The sequence below is a fragment of the Syngnathus floridae genome, chromosome 13 (genome assembly GCF_059516105.1).
Source record: "Syngnathus floridae isolate MCC-2025c chromosome 13, RoL_Sflo_1.0, whole genome shotgun sequence".
Taxonomy (NCBI): Eukaryota; Metazoa; Chordata; class Actinopteri; order Syngnathiformes; family Syngnathidae; genus Syngnathus; species Syngnathus floridae.
Window position 1 is genome coordinate 4178154 of NC_142425.1, and position 14195 is coordinate 4192348.

Genomic DNA, 14195 nt, shown 5'->3' on the forward strand with positions numbered 1-14195 from the left:
CGCTCAAAATTAGTATTTAAAAATAATAACTTCCAAAATGATCAACAAATTTTTTGTAGGGCCCCAAATTAAACAAATTTCCCTGCAGAAACAGGTAGCAAATGTTCTTTTACTTTTAAAAGAAAACTAATGTGAAACACCATTGTTTGCGGTAAATTTCTGCTTCATGACAATTTCCAATTTGTGAACAAATTGATTAAACCAATGAAGCAAACACTCGTTCGAATATTTTCTTTTTTTTCCTGATAGTATTGGTCTTATTTTGGTTCTAAATCGGGAGATGAAATTCCGCTACTATTCAAACTGAGGTAAATCTGTCTTCCACTTTCAGAATGTGAGCAGTGGTCTGCAGTGTATGTATTAGACGTGTACGGGAAAAAAAAAGAGAAATTCAAAAATAAAGCACAAGCGGTGTCTCGAAATTAACCTTTTGAAAAACAGACAAGTACAGTTATTATGATTGCCTACGTCATCGCTCGACGTGAACACGTGGTTATGTAACTCTCCAATCCCGTGTCAGAAACTCACGGCTCGTAATTTTGAACGCACGGCCTGAAGGAATAATTATCATTGTTGAGATTCGCCTATGCTCTTGCAAACTCGCTCTGTAATGGATACGAATCGCCTGTTGTCCATTTGAAATGATCTGTTCTGTTATTTTGGAATAAACATGAGTTCGCATATCATCACTCCTGGGCCGTACCGAGCTACGAAGCTGGTAAGTTCACGTTAACAAGCTAAACGTGCTTGCAGGGAAACGGCCCATGTTTTCAGCAAATGCATTTTTAGTCGTGTATTCAGACAAAATATGACTTCGTGAACATCAAGCTGTTGTCATTAAAAGTTTCGAAGGATAATAATTATAACCCAGCGGAAAAGATGATTCTTAGATTAAATCGTTTACGTGGCAGTTTATTGTATTGGTAGGTTAATCATTGTTTGTTTATTTATTTATTTATTATTAATTTGACAAATGCTTTCGATTTGGAGTTACAAATAAATTCAAATTTAGTAGTCTGCTTTCAAACGATACAATTTAAAAGCCCTGTTCATTTCAAGCAGCCTCCTCTGTAGTGCAGTTCATCGAAAAATGTAATTCCTGTAGAGATTTCTCACAAACAGATGAATTTATTGTACAACATTGGTTCTAGACCAGCAGCACTAAATTGTCTTGTCTGGTCTCAGTGGAATGAGATAACTCGTCTGTTCCGGGCCGGTATGCCCCTGAAGAAGCACCGGCAGAACTTGAGGAATTACAGTTCCTGCTTCACGGCGCTGGCTGCTGTGGACTGGCTGCACCAAATGCTCTGCTGCAACAGCAACTTTGGTCCCGATGTCACCCGACAGCAAACAGTCCAACTGCTCAAGAAATTTCTGAAGAACCACGTGATCGAGGATGTGAAGGGCCGCTGGGGCACAGAGGACCTGGAGGACAACAACACACTTTATAGGTCATTTTTAGCTGATTATCAAATAGGTGTTGTATGCCATTTGCTGCCACGTCATGATGACATTATCCATGTCTTTTCTTATCTCAAAGGTTCCCATCCACCTCTCCGTTGAAGTCCATCCCGTGTCCAACTGTGCCCTCAGCTTCCAAAGGCATAAAAAAAAGGTCTTCATTTCGAGACAAGGAAGGTTTCTTCAAGTTTAAAAGCCTGAAGAAAAATGAACAGGAGACCGAGGTAAGCTAAATTGCATACAAAGATGACAAATGACATCCTCTGATAGTAGAAAAAAGAAAATCCAAATATGAAAATGTCACAGTGTCAATTTCAGGAGAGTGGCCAAGTAGAAGAAGAGCAAGATTCAGGAGAGCAGCAAGTACGAAGGCGAGATCTGACTGGAGATGACGAGCAAAATATCTGGAGAGACACCACACTGACCCAGTAAGAAGAATGCACGTCACCTAACAGATTTTATGAAGACAGGACGATTAATTATTCCCCTTTCTGTTGTGTTCCAGCCTGCAGAAGATTCTAGGTGTGGCATCTCTTGATGAAGTGTTGGACCAGCGTTGCATAAACCCTCAGCACATCATCCATAACATGACCAAAGTCAACAAGCATGGCGTGGTCACCTTGGACGACAAGAGCGGTACATTCTGGCTTTGATTATTAAGATATTTCACACCATTGCTTTTATGTCCCTCGGTTGACATCACAGTTTTTGGTTTTATATCAGCAAAATGAAAGGGAATTTGGATTTTGGATAATGTGAACCGTGGTGAGAAGTGTCATTTTAAATGTTTCTTTAGATGACCTTCCTCATTGGGTTTTGTCGGCTATGAAGAGCCTGGCCAACTGTGAGTTAACTGTCAATAACAAAATATTTATTGATCTTGTTTCATTACTTGTTTGCTGTGACAGTACTGCTGTGACTTATGAATGAATGCTGTTCTATTTTTCTTTTTCAGGGCCAAAGTATGACAGCGCGCAGTTGTCCTATCCCGGTTTTGAACGGGATGTTTTCAAAACGGTGTCGGACTATTTCTACAGCCTTCCGCGGCCATTACTCACCTACGAATTGTATGAACTGTTTATCAACGTGCTGGGTAGGTACTGGCGCTCGTTGACAATTTAAAAGAAAAACAGTGGACTTTTTGACAATTTGCCTACGTTTTATCTATCAGGTTTTGGTTCTCTCTTCTTTGACAAAAGCTAACATTGTTATTGGCGTCTGTGCTTTTCCTATGTGCCTGCTGCGTTGTCTTTGGTTGTGTGCAAGTTTGAACTAACCGAAGCGTCTCCCTCCCTTCTACCGCCCGCTTGCTTCGACTCTCTGCCCGCACCGCTCGGCCCTTGTCTGCCCGCCTCTCCCGTCTAGTGTACTGTGGCTACGTTGCACCACCTGCCGCGCACCAACACAGCAAACGCAAGAAGCGTGATCTTCCCTCAGCACCTCCGGCAGCCAAGACGTCATTCCGCTCCACGGAATGTCTCCTTCTGTCACTGCTGCGACATGGAACGTGCGATGAGACCGAGTCTCCCATGAGTGAAGTTCTTGGCGGGAAGGTTCAGTTCCAGTTCGTGCCGCCGAGACGAGGCCCTGCCGATGCCGGCCGGTTCGGAGGCAGCTACACGAGCCTGAGTGATGCTGCCGGCTCCTCCTTCGGGTGCCAAACCAGAAGCTCCTCGCTGGAGACCATCCTAGATGACTCCGCCCCTCTGAGCAGAAAACCCATCTTTTCATCCAATGACAGCCTGGCGTCGTGTATTTCCAGCAACAGGAACCAGGCGAGGGGCTGTCATTCCGACTCAACGAGAACCACGGTTTCATCCGGGATCGCGCCACGCCCACCGAGGGTACACACTTTGCGACCAAGGAGCGCCGGCAGCTGTCTGGACATCGTTGTGGAGAGCAATGAAGAATCTTTTAAGGAGAGCAAGTGGCGCGGCCGAGCCACCAGCTGCCTGAACGTGAACGCCCCCGAAGAGCGGCGTGACTCCCGTCTCGCCACACCCTCCCTCTCGTTTCCTCACCGCAGCTGGTCTGCATCTCCCGCAACCAAAGCCCGCTTGCCTCACGCTACCTCAGAAGAAACTCGTGAGCCCCGACTGGCTTCCGTTACGTCCAGTCTTTGGACCCTGCCGGCGCCTGTGGTGGTCCGTCGCTGCCTGAGCGCTCTGGATGTGTCCAAGTTGCCTCGACGCACTTCGCTGTCCAAAGCGTCTGCATTGTGTGTGCCAACTGCTGCAACGCAGCCGCCCCAACCAAAATCTGAGTACAGTAAGACCTCACCCTCTCCTCTCCGTTTGTGTGTCTGTGCATGTGTAATCCAACTAACACCATCTAACATCACTTACATTTCACGGTCAAGAAGCATTGAAAGTTGCAGAGAGCTTTAAGAAGGTTGTTGGTCATTGCCAGTGAACACACGCACAATTCGTACATGCAGCTAATAAATGAGTAACTCGCGAACTCTTCTGTGATCCCGAGTGACAACGATGTCTAATTCATACGTAATTCATCATCCACCCTAATTGTAGTTCGTTAGCCTGCTGTCCATCAACCCGCCCGTTTAAGTTTTGTCATTACAAATGTGGCTTTGTGTGTCAACTGATCTTGCCTGCATTACAAGATCAAACTCAAAGACTGAAGCTGAGCGTGTTTTTTGTTACATTCACGTGTCAAGGCACTCCGATGAGCGCTTTGTCTCTCTCTGCATGTGCGCTCAGGACTTCTCCAGCCTCAGAGCGAGGGTGTAGCCGTCGAGGCACTGCAGCTCTGCACCCTCCTCCTCCCGCCCGCCTCGCGCCGCAAGTTGCAGCTGCTCATGAGAATGATGGCTCGCATCAGCCAGAATGTGGACATGCCGCCACTCCACCCTGCCATTGGCACCCGTACGCTGGTGAGAGAGAACTGACTAGCCCTCATCTTCACGCTAATTCGGATTCCCCATAATCCGAGCTAGTTGTCACTTTCTCTTTTCTTTTTCAGATGGTCCACACGTTTTCCGGCTGCGTCCTGGGCAGCGCTGACGAGTGTGATTTGGATGAGCTCTTAGCGACCAGATTGGTTTCCTTTTTAATGGATCATCAGCAAAGCGTTCTGTCCGTCCCCGAGTATCTGCTTGGCGCCATCAATGATCACGTGCAGTATTTGCGCACGTCACAGGTAGAGTCCTTAACGTGTTTTTTTTTTCCTGCTGTCCGTGTCACTCAACGTGTGGCGAAAGGATGAAGCCACACGCTTTTCTTGCCTGCAGGTCCCAGTAGAAGACACAACCAACGATGCCGGCGAGCCGGCCTGCGCTCCGCTGCCGATGTACACCTTCTGCCGTCAGATTAGCGGCGCCGAATTTGAACAGCAGAAGCTGTCGTATTCCCAGAAGGCCATGCAGGACTTACTGGAGATGTTGTTGAGCGACCAAAACATGACAGAGAAGGACAGATGCAAAAGGTTGAAGCAGGTAAAGATGCATCCTGGGCATCACTGTCTCTATTTTCAGTCAGCGTTTTGTTTTGTCTTTTTGAGAGTTGTGTTTCAGTTTCAGAAGCAGTATCCCGACATCTACGTCCAGCGGTTCCCCTCCACAGAAAAAGCCAATAAGAGAGAAAGCAAGCCAAAGATAAAAGCGCCACTGCTCATTAGAAAGGCCAAAACGTTCAGCATCAGGAGCTAAGCTGTACTCAGGATGTGACATGGCAAACTTGCTAGCACTGTTTTTGTTTTTTGTGACACAGATGGGAAAATATGAAGGCAGGTTGAGTTGTTGATTTTGCACAGCTTTCTAATGTTTAACTGTTCACAAACTGCAGGATATGTAGACAAGTACGTTTGGGAGTCGGATTCTAGATTTATTCATTGAAATTAATATTGCTAATACGAGACGTCTTTGCTTGGGAAAACTCTTTGAGGCAAGTATTATTATTATTTACTAAATGTTTTATAAGACTGATTAATTACTAATGTTTAGTTCCTGTGTCCTTTAAAATTCACAATTGTGTGTTTTTGCTTTTCCATTGCAGACCTGGGAAAGGATTTAAGCATTTTGTATCATTCTAGATTGTTGGGTCATACAAATGATTTTTTCGTTTTTTATGCTAGGTATAAAAGCTGTAGTTTGAACTGTTGATACATTTAGGGCCCCTTGAGGGTTTTATTAAGCACCTATTTTCTTTTGGCTATTTTTAAGCCTGACTTTAAATTCAAAATTAAAGTTCCAATTCCCTGATCTGTGCTATTTATTGGTCCCAACCTACTTGAAGTTTTATTAGACTGTAGTAGCTGTTTGGAAGTCCCATAGGCACTGTTTATAAAGCCATCTACACTTGTATGTGTTCCTCTCCAACTATGCAAATCCCTGGGAAATAAACACATTCAGCTGTTACTTATGTGGTCTTTTGTTTATTCATTTTTATGCTTGAGTTAAAAAGTCAATCTTCTGTAATAAGGTCCCTTTAAAGCTGACATTTTGAAAAACCATTTGGAAAGTTTTCCTACGCTGAGTTTCTTCAAGCTGTCTGGAACTAATTAGAGCGCATTCTTTCGTATGCACAACCAAAGCGCTGAAATGTGGGCCCTCGGCCTTGCTAACTAAGCATCCCCCCCAGGTAAACAAAGGCCTTTTTTTGTAGGCTTGGAGAACGTTCGGCTTGAGGCCATGAGCCAGACAGTGCCGCAAGACAAGGCTGGCTTGTTCGACTCAACTTTGCACAGCTTGGAGGAGGAAAGGTTAGAGAGGAGCAAAAGCAAATGAGAAGAAGAGATGAGGGGAGGAGAAGGAGGAGGAGAATTCTCACTCTCATAACAGGAAATCAGTGTGTGTGGTTTAAATTCAGCTTGGGAAAGACAAAAGAGCGTACTGCAGTATGGTGAGCCAGTGAGTATCTCTTTTCTTTTTGTTTTTTCTTGGAGTGCATGAATAAGACCTAATACTGAAAAAAACCATTGAAACAGTTAAATGAAAAAAGCAACTTGCAGTTTACCTCAGTAGAATGGCTTAGATGAGGCAAGTTAGTTAGTTCAGCAATGCAAAGTTTTCTTCGTCGTGTTTGTATGTCTAACTTCTATGCAAGGTCCTGCGTATGTGACGTATGTCCGAAACATTCCAGGACTGGTGTCACCTCAAAATATTTTCGAACTACTAACCACAAATGTTCCCCTTCAAAATGGAGTGCTAACACCCTAGTGGGAGATTTCTTAAAGTTCCTCCAGCCATCTTGATTTCATTTACATATTCAAATTGGGCCGCTTTGATCAAATCAAAAGGGGTCCGATCCACGTTGGGTGAGTGAGTTGGGAGATTGCTCCAGCATGGCGATATGCTTCTTGGCAAGGAACTGTCAGATGCTCAGGGCATTGTGAGCAGCATCTCGCCTCTTCTGGCGCACCAAATGGAGCATGCTGATCGATTTTATGTAGGCCACACTGAAAGGAAAATTTCATTTCGATGGTTGTGACACCAGTCCTGGAACTTCTCTGACAGAGCGGACAAAAAAATTATCAGAATTAGCTTTATTGGCCAAGTTTGTGCGTGCCAAACAAGGAATTTGATCTTTTTGTGATGAAATTTTGTTCTTTACTGATTGCAATTTACAAAGTGGAATTCTTGTCCAGTGTGGACCATCCCGCTGCTGGCTACAGGAAAATCTTTGAGACTGTCGAGGAGTTGAACGAACCAATTCCAGCCAAGATCACTGGTAGGAGTTAACATTCCGAAAAATTTGTAGAAAGAAATTGTCACCAACAATTTCTATCTGAACAAAATTAATTTTGTGCCTTCTGTGAAGGCCTTTTGCCAACATGGCTGGGCGGGAGTCTTCTCAGGATGGGACCGGGTCTTTTCGAGGTCGGGGACCAAGCATTCCATCATCTGTTTGACGGACAGGCTCTGCTGCACAAGTTTGACTTGAAGAACGGTCAGGTGAACTACTCGAGAAAGTAAGAAGTGAATGCTTCCAGAAAGTCTGATGTGATGCCTCCCTGCCACATCACTGTGTTGCTTCTAATTCTTCTTGTTTAGGTTTTTAAAGACAGACGCATACGTGCGTGCCATGACGGAGAACAGAGTGGTCATCACTGAGTTTGGCACAGCAGTCTACCCTGACCCCTGCAAAAATATCTTCTCCAGGTCAACTCGGCTGAATTCTAGATTTTCACCAGGGCTTCTTTGTAACAAATACATGAAATGTTTTCATTAATAACCAACTGACTCGTATTTATTTATTTTTTTTTAGATTTTTCTCCTACTTCCAGGGAATCGAGGTGACCGATAACTGTGTGGTGAACATCTACCCAGTTGGGGAAGACTTTTACGCCGTTACCGAGACCAATTACATCACCAAGGTCGATCCCGAGTCACTGGACACTTTAAAGAAGGTGCAAGTCAACTTGCACGCCACTCATGCAAGTTTGATGTTTGACTTGAGCGCCAGTGAGGTGCAAAGTAAAATTTGAACTGATACTTTTACCCCGATATGCTCTCAGATGCCATCTAGCTACTGTTGCTCCACGTTGTTTTGTCTTTTTGAATGTGCTTGAACTAGGTGGACCTGTGTAAGTACCTGTCAGTCAACGGCGTAACAGCTCACCCCCACTTTGAGGCGGATGGTACCGTCTACAACATTGGTAACTGCTTTGGCAAGAACATGAGCCTCGCGTATAACATTGTCAAGATCCCACCTGCTCAGAAAGGTGAGTTGGCTTCACGTTGTGCGGCACACTACACCTGAGCACTTTTTTTTTTGAGCCTTTACCTTTGTGCTTCCAGACAAGTCGGACCCCTTAGAGAAATCCCAGGTCGTCGTACAACTCCCGAGCAGTGAGAGGTTAAAGCCCTCCTACATACACAGGTAGTGAGGAAGCAGATGTTTCTCAAGTCATTGTGACATCTAGCGTGAGACCTCAGGATTTGATGCCCCTTAAATGTCTGTATCCACCTCCCTGTTTTTTGTTTGCTCCGCTAGTTTTGGTTTGACCGACAACTATTTCGTGTTTGTGGAGCAGCCCGTGAAAATCAACCTGCTCAAGTTTCTGTCGGCTTGGAGTGTCCGAGGAGCCACCTACATGGACTGCTTTGAATCCAATGAGAACATGGGGGTAGGTGGGCTTGTCATTTATCTTATTGAGTCTGGACAAAACCAGGACCCGATTGATGCCATGCGTGTTTTTCCCTAGACATGGTTTCACCTGGCCTCGAAGGAGCCAGCAGCATATCTGAGCAGCCACAAGTTCAGAACATCGGCATTCAACCTCTTCCATCATATTAACGCGTACGAAGACCAGGGATTCATTGTCGTTGACCTCTGCGTGTGGAAAAGGTAAGCGTGACCACGTGCGGTTCACGCGACTTGCTATACTTTTCACACTTGTCTCTGTACGCAGCCACGACTTTGTGTACCAGTACCTGTATCTGGCCAACCTGAAGGGGGAGTGGGAGGAAGTTAAGAAAGCTGCCATGAGAGCGCCTCAGCCCGAAGTCAGACGATATGTTCTGCCGCTGGATTTACACAGCGTGAGTACACACGTGTAACGAAACGTAGATATGTAAAATTGAAAATTGGTCTTTGTGTGGAACTTTAGGAGGAGCAAGGGAAGAATCTGGTTTCTCTCCCATATACGACTGCAACCGCTGCTCTTCGTAGTGACGGAACCGTCTGGTTGGAACCCGAAGTCCTCTTTTCTAAAGCAAGACAAGGTGCCACCTTTTTGTTATGACATGGCTTTTGGCAGTTTCACACATTCTTGGTTGTCTTTGTCTACACCATCTCCCAGCCTTCGAGTTTCCGCAGATTAACTACTCCCGGTGTCGCGGCAAGAAGTATTCTTTCGTTTATGGTCTCGGACTCAACCATTTCATCCCTGACAAGGTGGGAAGATAGCTGAAGCGATCTATGGGAACATCCGTTAAACTCAAGAAACGTTTGGAACAATGATTCCTTTGTCAAATGGATGCAGATCGTCAAGTTGAACGTGCAGACCAAAGAGACGTGGGTGTGGCAGGAGGAGGAGTGCTATCCTTCAGAACCACTCTTCGTAGCAACCCCGGGAGCCACGCAGGAGGATGACGGTATGAAGCTTCAAACAGGCACGTGTCTCCTCCAAAGGTAACGTTGAGCCAACCCGCATGGCAGGTGTGCTGCTTAGTATCGTCGTGAAGCCAGGAGCGGAGATGCCGGGCTTCCTGCTGGTGCTGGATGCAGCCAAACTCAGCGAGCTGGCCAGGGCAGAGGTGGACACCATCTTTCCAGTGACTTTTCATGGCTTCTACAAGCCGTGATCAAACACGCATCGTCGGGTAGCCGCAACAGTCCGATAGTCTTTCTTCGGTAAGCACAGTACCGGTGATGTATTGCGTAACAACCGAATACAAAGCAGCATGCTTGTTATTACTACAGGTGAGGCAAACACTTTATACGGTTGCTGCATTTATAATTGGCAAGAAAATGTTCAATTATTTTTTTCTATATCATAACATTTCAATTGCTGAAATAAAAACAAGGATTTTATAGAATGCCTTTCTCTGTTTTGCTACAAAAATAGCTTTCACAAATGCAATTCCAATGCAATTAAAAGTACTAGTACAAACTGTCAATTTATGACTCCAAAAGAGCACTCAATTTAAGTTACAGTGCATTTTCTCAACAACATTTTTTTTTACATCACTCAATTGACTTGCGTGTAGGTTCAGCTCCCACAGGTGAACCTTGGCAAGTTACACAAACTATTTTGTGTCACCACTGAAGGCACCAAACATCCAACTTCCAGTCCATTTTAGCGGACAAAGGCACACATCAGAACATGTCGGTAAAAGTGATTGATGTCCAAGCCAGCATGTGCGAGACGGATGTTTCTAAATCCGTAGAAGTGCCAGTCGGTGTTTCTCTGTCGAAAGTTGAAACTGCTGCTGTTTGATGATGTCCAGACAGTCCCCAAGAACCTGCACATGCACACACGTTTGCATGACTTGAATTAAGCGGTGTGTGTCGGATGACAAACGTGCACGAGACTTGACCTTTCGAGTGTCTTGAGGAAGAATGACTCCGTCGTCCCAAAGTTGCCCGGAGGAGAAAAAGGCTGAGCTCTCCTCTTCTAATGTCTTGTTCAGATTGCGCTCCGTCTCGTTTCTGTCCTCCCCATCTTCCAGTTGGAGCAGTGGGCCGACTTGACCTGGGGCCGTCACGGACACCCTGGCATTGGGCCACAGGAACAGGAAGTTGGGCTCAAAAGAGCGTCCGCACTGGAGACGAGCGGCAAAGAAAATGAGCTTTCCCCATTGTTAACTTGACCAGTCTTTGGAATACAAATACTAAATGATGGAACTCGTCTTACCATTGCATAGCTGTCGGCGCCATGGCAACCGCCAATCACCACAGTGATTTTGGGTACAGAGGCGCAGGCCACGGCTGACATCATTGAACCTTGAGCCTTGAGACGGTTGCTGTTCAGCTCTGCCTAAAACAAAGCCAAGAGAAACATCACCTGGCTGGAGGAATATTTCGTTTGGCCTTCAGGCGGGTTGTGTGTTGACCTGCGCCGCTGAAAGGGTGCGTGGGGCTGACGGCGCAGTGTTCTGGAGAAAGACGAGCGGGACGTCTCGCTGGTCGCACAGTTGGACAAAATGGCTGCCCTTCAAAGCAGCCTGATAGGACAGCTCCCCGTTGTTGGCCACGATTCCGACAAGGTTTCTGAGATCAGGAACAGAAAAGAAGCACACGCTAAAACCATGACTTAAGAAAAGGCAACGATCAAAATCCATTGCCCTTGTCGCTATTATTGGGTCGCGCGTGTATTTTATGTGATTACCCGTGGATCTTTGCAAAGCCGGTTACGAGCGTGCTTCCAAAGAGAGCTTTAAATTCTTGGAAGCGGCTGCCGTCGCTCAGTCGACTTATAACCTAGAGAAACAACGCCGACCGTCAGCGTCACACGTTTATTGCTGGCTTGTTCATCAAATGTTATTCTTGTGGTGCTTGATGGACCATTTTGACATCCAGACTGTAGTTGTAACTTTTGGGGGCAAGGCCAAGTAGTTCCTCTGTGCTGTAAAGCGGCCTGTCGTCTTCTTTCCTCTTTCGCAACGTCTCTTCGTCCTCCTCCTCTTCAGGCAGCGTGAAGTTGAGGGTGGATATGATGTTTCGGGTGTACTCAAAGGCCTCCTTCTCTTCCCGGGCAAAATGATCCACGCAGCCACTCACCCTGTCAGCGGAACATTTAGACTCACATGTAAATCAATTCCATCAAACAAAATCATCACAGCTTCCTTCCACGGTCGCCAACGTACTCAGCATGAAGCCTGGCTCCTCCGAGGTCCTCTGGTGTGACTTCCTCACCCGTAGCAGCCTTGACCAGTGGCGGTCCTCCCAGGAACATGGTCCCGATCCGGTGCACCATCACCGCCTCCTCGGCCATGGTGGGGATGTAAGCTCCGCCCGCTGTGCACGAACCGCACACCACCGACACCTTTAGCATGGGGACTGGCCTATTAGTTAAGAGGACTTTGCGTTTGAAAATCCTTGACTGATCATTTTAAAGAACAGTACAATAATATAGAGTCGATTTCCTAAATGACAGTTCAAAATATCTTTTTTTCATCTTTCTTTTTTCTCAGAGTTGAGATGACCTTACCTGTGGAATCTTCATTGCAGACATGATGGCTTCATTATAAAATGTCCTCCCTCCCTGGTTCTTATCGGGAAAGATCTCGGACTGTGGATGTTTGACCGATTGTGTAAGTCCAAAATTTGACAAAAGAATGGTGCATGAACAACCGACCTGCAATGGCAGGAAAGCTCCTCCAGAGTCAACCAGGTAGACACACGGCAGGCGGTTCTGAATCGCCACCTCTTGTGCACGCAGTTGCTTCTTGACGGTGATGGGATAAGCCGTTCCGCCCTTCACCGTGGCGTCATTGGCGATGAACACACACCACAGGCCGTTGATCCTTCCAACACCTACACGCGTGTGCGTTCAAACATACGCAAAGTAGCAGCGAGAACTGAAGAACTTAGTACCGAAAATACACCTCAAGTAAGTGGTTTCTGACCAGTCAGGCAGCCAGCAGATGGGATATCTCCATACGGCAGACCCAGACCTGCAAAGCGAGACAGCTCGAGGTAGTCCTCGTCGTCCAATAGTAGGTGCAGTCGATCCTTAACCAACAACTTCTTGTTCCTCTGAGTGTGTCTCGCAACAGCGTTGTCACCTCCTCCTTTTGTCACCTTCTCATTCAACTCCATGTACCTGGAAAAACATTCAATCAAGTGGAGCTGATATAAATTTGACACCAGTCCAATGTAAGTCACTTACTTGTTGTGGCACTTGTTGCTGTTTCGAAGGTTGGCTTCGTAAACGTGCTTGTGGATGTCTTGGAGAGGAAGCTCTAACACTGGGAAGGTGCTACGCAGAGCTCTCTTCCTTTTGGCTGCTGTGCTCATGTGCTGGAGTGAACACCGCTGATGCTGCACGGCCATGCTGAGCCACACAAATTGGACACGCAAAACACAAAAATTAGTCAAGGAATGGAAAACATTGCAAATGAGACAACAAGAATTATAATTGACATAAATTATAAGTGCATTGGAAATAATAATAATACGCTTTTGTTTATTTTGACACCCTTTTTCATTGCATTCACATCAATATTTACATATATATTTTTTATTTTCTATGAAGTATTTATAAATGTGAAAAGGTGTGTTTTCTAGTTCTTGCATTACATTAGCACAAGAAGCAGTTATATGCATGCTAGTATTATTGGCACAATGCAATCAAACGTTTAACAATTTTTGTTGGCATGAACCAAACGTACATAAAGTTCATAAAATCTGTCTTATTACAACCGCCGATGCTTACTACTAAAGGTAGGGCAATGCATGCCAAAGGTCATAATGCATCTTCGTGTGACCGAACGAAAAGAAACCTGTCAAGATTGTTGAAGAGATGACAATTATCACCTTGCAATGGAGCGGTACATAGCGGGTGTCTGGTCTGCTCTGCAGCTAAAAACTCGACCGTCAACAACAACAAAAAACAATTCAAAACCATAAACGGTGAATAACTTGCAGTATCCGTTTCTTGTTCTTTGTTTTATTTGCTGACCATTTGCAATCATGTGTAACTACCGCCCTCTAAAGGAAATTAGTAGGTAAACCAGTGTCAACAACTTTAAAATTCACGCCAAATTTTACAAAATGTCGTTTTTCACTTCTAATTCACACATTATTTCACTGATTCAACCCGTTCAACTTTAAACATCATTCTGGAACATTCCCCAAGTATTTATTTATTCAGCTTCTTCGCCTTCACACGCAATTTCTTCAGAAATTGCAAATTCTAGTTTAAAAATATGCAGGTATAACAAGCAATGGGAAAAAGCAATATCACAGACTATGTCTGGCCTGGAACAAGCGTTAAGTTAAAAAATATCAGCAAAATGGGGTTCTTTTGGAGAGAAAGCTAATATTTCTTGTCTCAGTCACAAGAGGACGCTACTTATTCACAAATGAGCAAAGTTCACTCTGTTTCCCGGGATAGCGTTATATCGAATTGGGTCGATTTGCTATTTTTGTGCACTTCAAACAAGACAAATAAATGTTTAATAAATGTATAATAAATGAGGAACAGAAAACATGACTATGATCAGTTACTTTTTTGAATCGTGTAAGATGGCTGTTGTAACTATTGAAGGCAGTTAATAAAGCCATGCTGAGACGGCTTGGTTTTTGGATGGGAATTCTTGTTAGGGATGA

The 14195-nt window shown here is 45.1% G+C and overlaps 3 protein-coding genes across 7 annotated transcripts; 2 read left to right on the forward strand and 1 right to left on the reverse strand.

Annotated features, from left to right (window-relative positions):
• The first annotated feature begins 504 nt into the window (after positions 1 to 504).
• On the forward strand, positions 505 to 5833 carry depdc1 (DEP domain containing 1). Of its 3 annotated transcripts, none has more exons than XM_088394966.1 (12): positions 505 to 718; positions 1186 to 1451; positions 1541 to 1685; positions 1768 to 1889; positions 1967 to 2097; positions 2258 to 2305; positions 2417 to 2554; positions 2827 to 3729; positions 4179 to 4351; positions 4441 to 4617; positions 4709 to 4912; positions 4991 to 5833. In XM_088394966.1, the coding sequence occupies exons 1-12, from the start codon at positions 671 to 673 to the stop codon at positions 5123 to 5125; spliced, it is 2490 nt and encodes an 829-aa protein (XP_088251092.1). In that variant the 5' UTR covers positions 505 to 670; the 3' UTR covers positions 5126 to 5833. The 3 variants fall into 3 exon arrangements, with proteins under 3 accessions (XP_088251092.1, XP_088251093.1, XP_088251094.1); XM_088394967.1 differs by having other exon boundaries at positions 1780 to 1889; XM_088394968.1 differs by lacking the exon at positions 2827 to 3729.
• A 258-nt stretch (positions 5834 to 6091) lies between these two features.
• Positions 6092 to 9958, forward strand: LOC148388184 (retinal Mueller cells isomerohydrolase-like). Its single transcript, XM_088393369.1, has 14 exons — positions 6092 to 6325; positions 7063 to 7145; positions 7236 to 7386; positions 7469 to 7576; positions 7683 to 7824; positions 7992 to 8139; positions 8216 to 8297; positions 8412 to 8544; positions 8623 to 8765; positions 8830 to 8959; positions 9028 to 9142; positions 9220 to 9314; positions 9403 to 9514; positions 9579 to 9958. The coding sequence occupies exons 1-14, from the start codon at positions 6315 to 6317 to the stop codon at positions 9722 to 9724; spliced, it is 1599 nt and encodes a 532-aa protein (XP_088249495.1). The 5' UTR covers positions 6092 to 6314; the 3' UTR covers positions 9725 to 9958.
• A 112-nt stretch (positions 9959 to 10070) lies between these two features.
• LOC148388185 (methylcrotonoyl-CoA carboxylase beta chain, mitochondrial) lies at positions 10071 to 13546 on the reverse strand. Of its 3 annotated transcripts, none has more exons than XM_088393367.1 (12): positions 13401 to 13546; positions 12754 to 12918; positions 12539 to 12687; positions 12220 to 12398; positions 12073 to 12153; positions 11729 to 11907; positions 11427 to 11643; positions 11251 to 11342; positions 10976 to 11132; positions 10777 to 10899; positions 10460 to 10684; positions 10071 to 10384 (listed from the first exon to the last, which is right to left on the reverse strand). In XM_088393367.1, exons 1-12 carry the CDS (start codon positions 13418 to 13420, stop codon positions 10298 to 10300), a joined length of 1674 nt encoding a protein of 557 aa, XP_088249493.1. In that variant the 5' UTR covers positions 13421 to 13546; the 3' UTR covers positions 10071 to 10297. The 3 variants fall into 3 exon arrangements, with proteins under 3 accessions (XP_088249493.1, XP_088249494.1, XP_088249492.1); XM_088393368.1 differs by having other exon boundaries at positions 10460 to 10634; positions 12491 to 12687; XM_088393366.1 differs by having other exon boundaries at positions 12491 to 12687.
• Positions 13547 to 14195: the final 649 nt, after the last annotated feature.

Bases quoted from the DNA above. Each gene is read 5' to 3' on its own strand.
- LOC148388185 (XM_088393368.1), bottom strand. From the start codon at position 13,420: ATGTACCGCTCCATTGCAAG. The intron at 11,908-12,072 runs GTAAGGTCATCT...CCCATGCTAAAG, and splicing joins CTGCAATGAAGATTCCACAG to GTGTCGGTGGTGTGCGGTTC. The intron at 11,343-11,426 runs GTCCATCAAGCA...TTGTTTCTCTAG, and splicing joins ACAGTCTGGATGTCAAAATG to GTTATAAGTCGACTGAGCGA.
- depdc1 (XM_088394966.1), top strand. From the start codon at position 671: ATGAGTTCGCATATCATCACTCCTGGGCCGTACCGAGCTACGAAGCTG. The intron at 1,890-1,966 runs GTAAGAAGAATG...GTTGTGTTCCAG, and splicing joins AGAGACACCACACTGACCCA to CCTGCAGAAGATTCTAGGTG. The intron at 3,730-4,178 runs GTAAGACCTCAC...ATGTGCGCTCAG, and splicing joins CCAACCAAAATCTGAGTACA to GACTTCTCCAGCCTCAGAGC.
- LOC148388184 (XM_088393369.1), top strand. The intron at 7,387-7,468 runs GTAAGAAGTGAA...CTTCTTGTTTAG, and splicing joins CAGGTGAACTACTCGAGAAA to GTTTTTAAAGACAGACGCAT. The intron at 8,298-8,411 runs GTAGTGAGGAAG...TTGCTCCGCTAG, and splicing joins AAGCCCTCCTACATACACAG to TTTTGGTTTGACCGACAACT.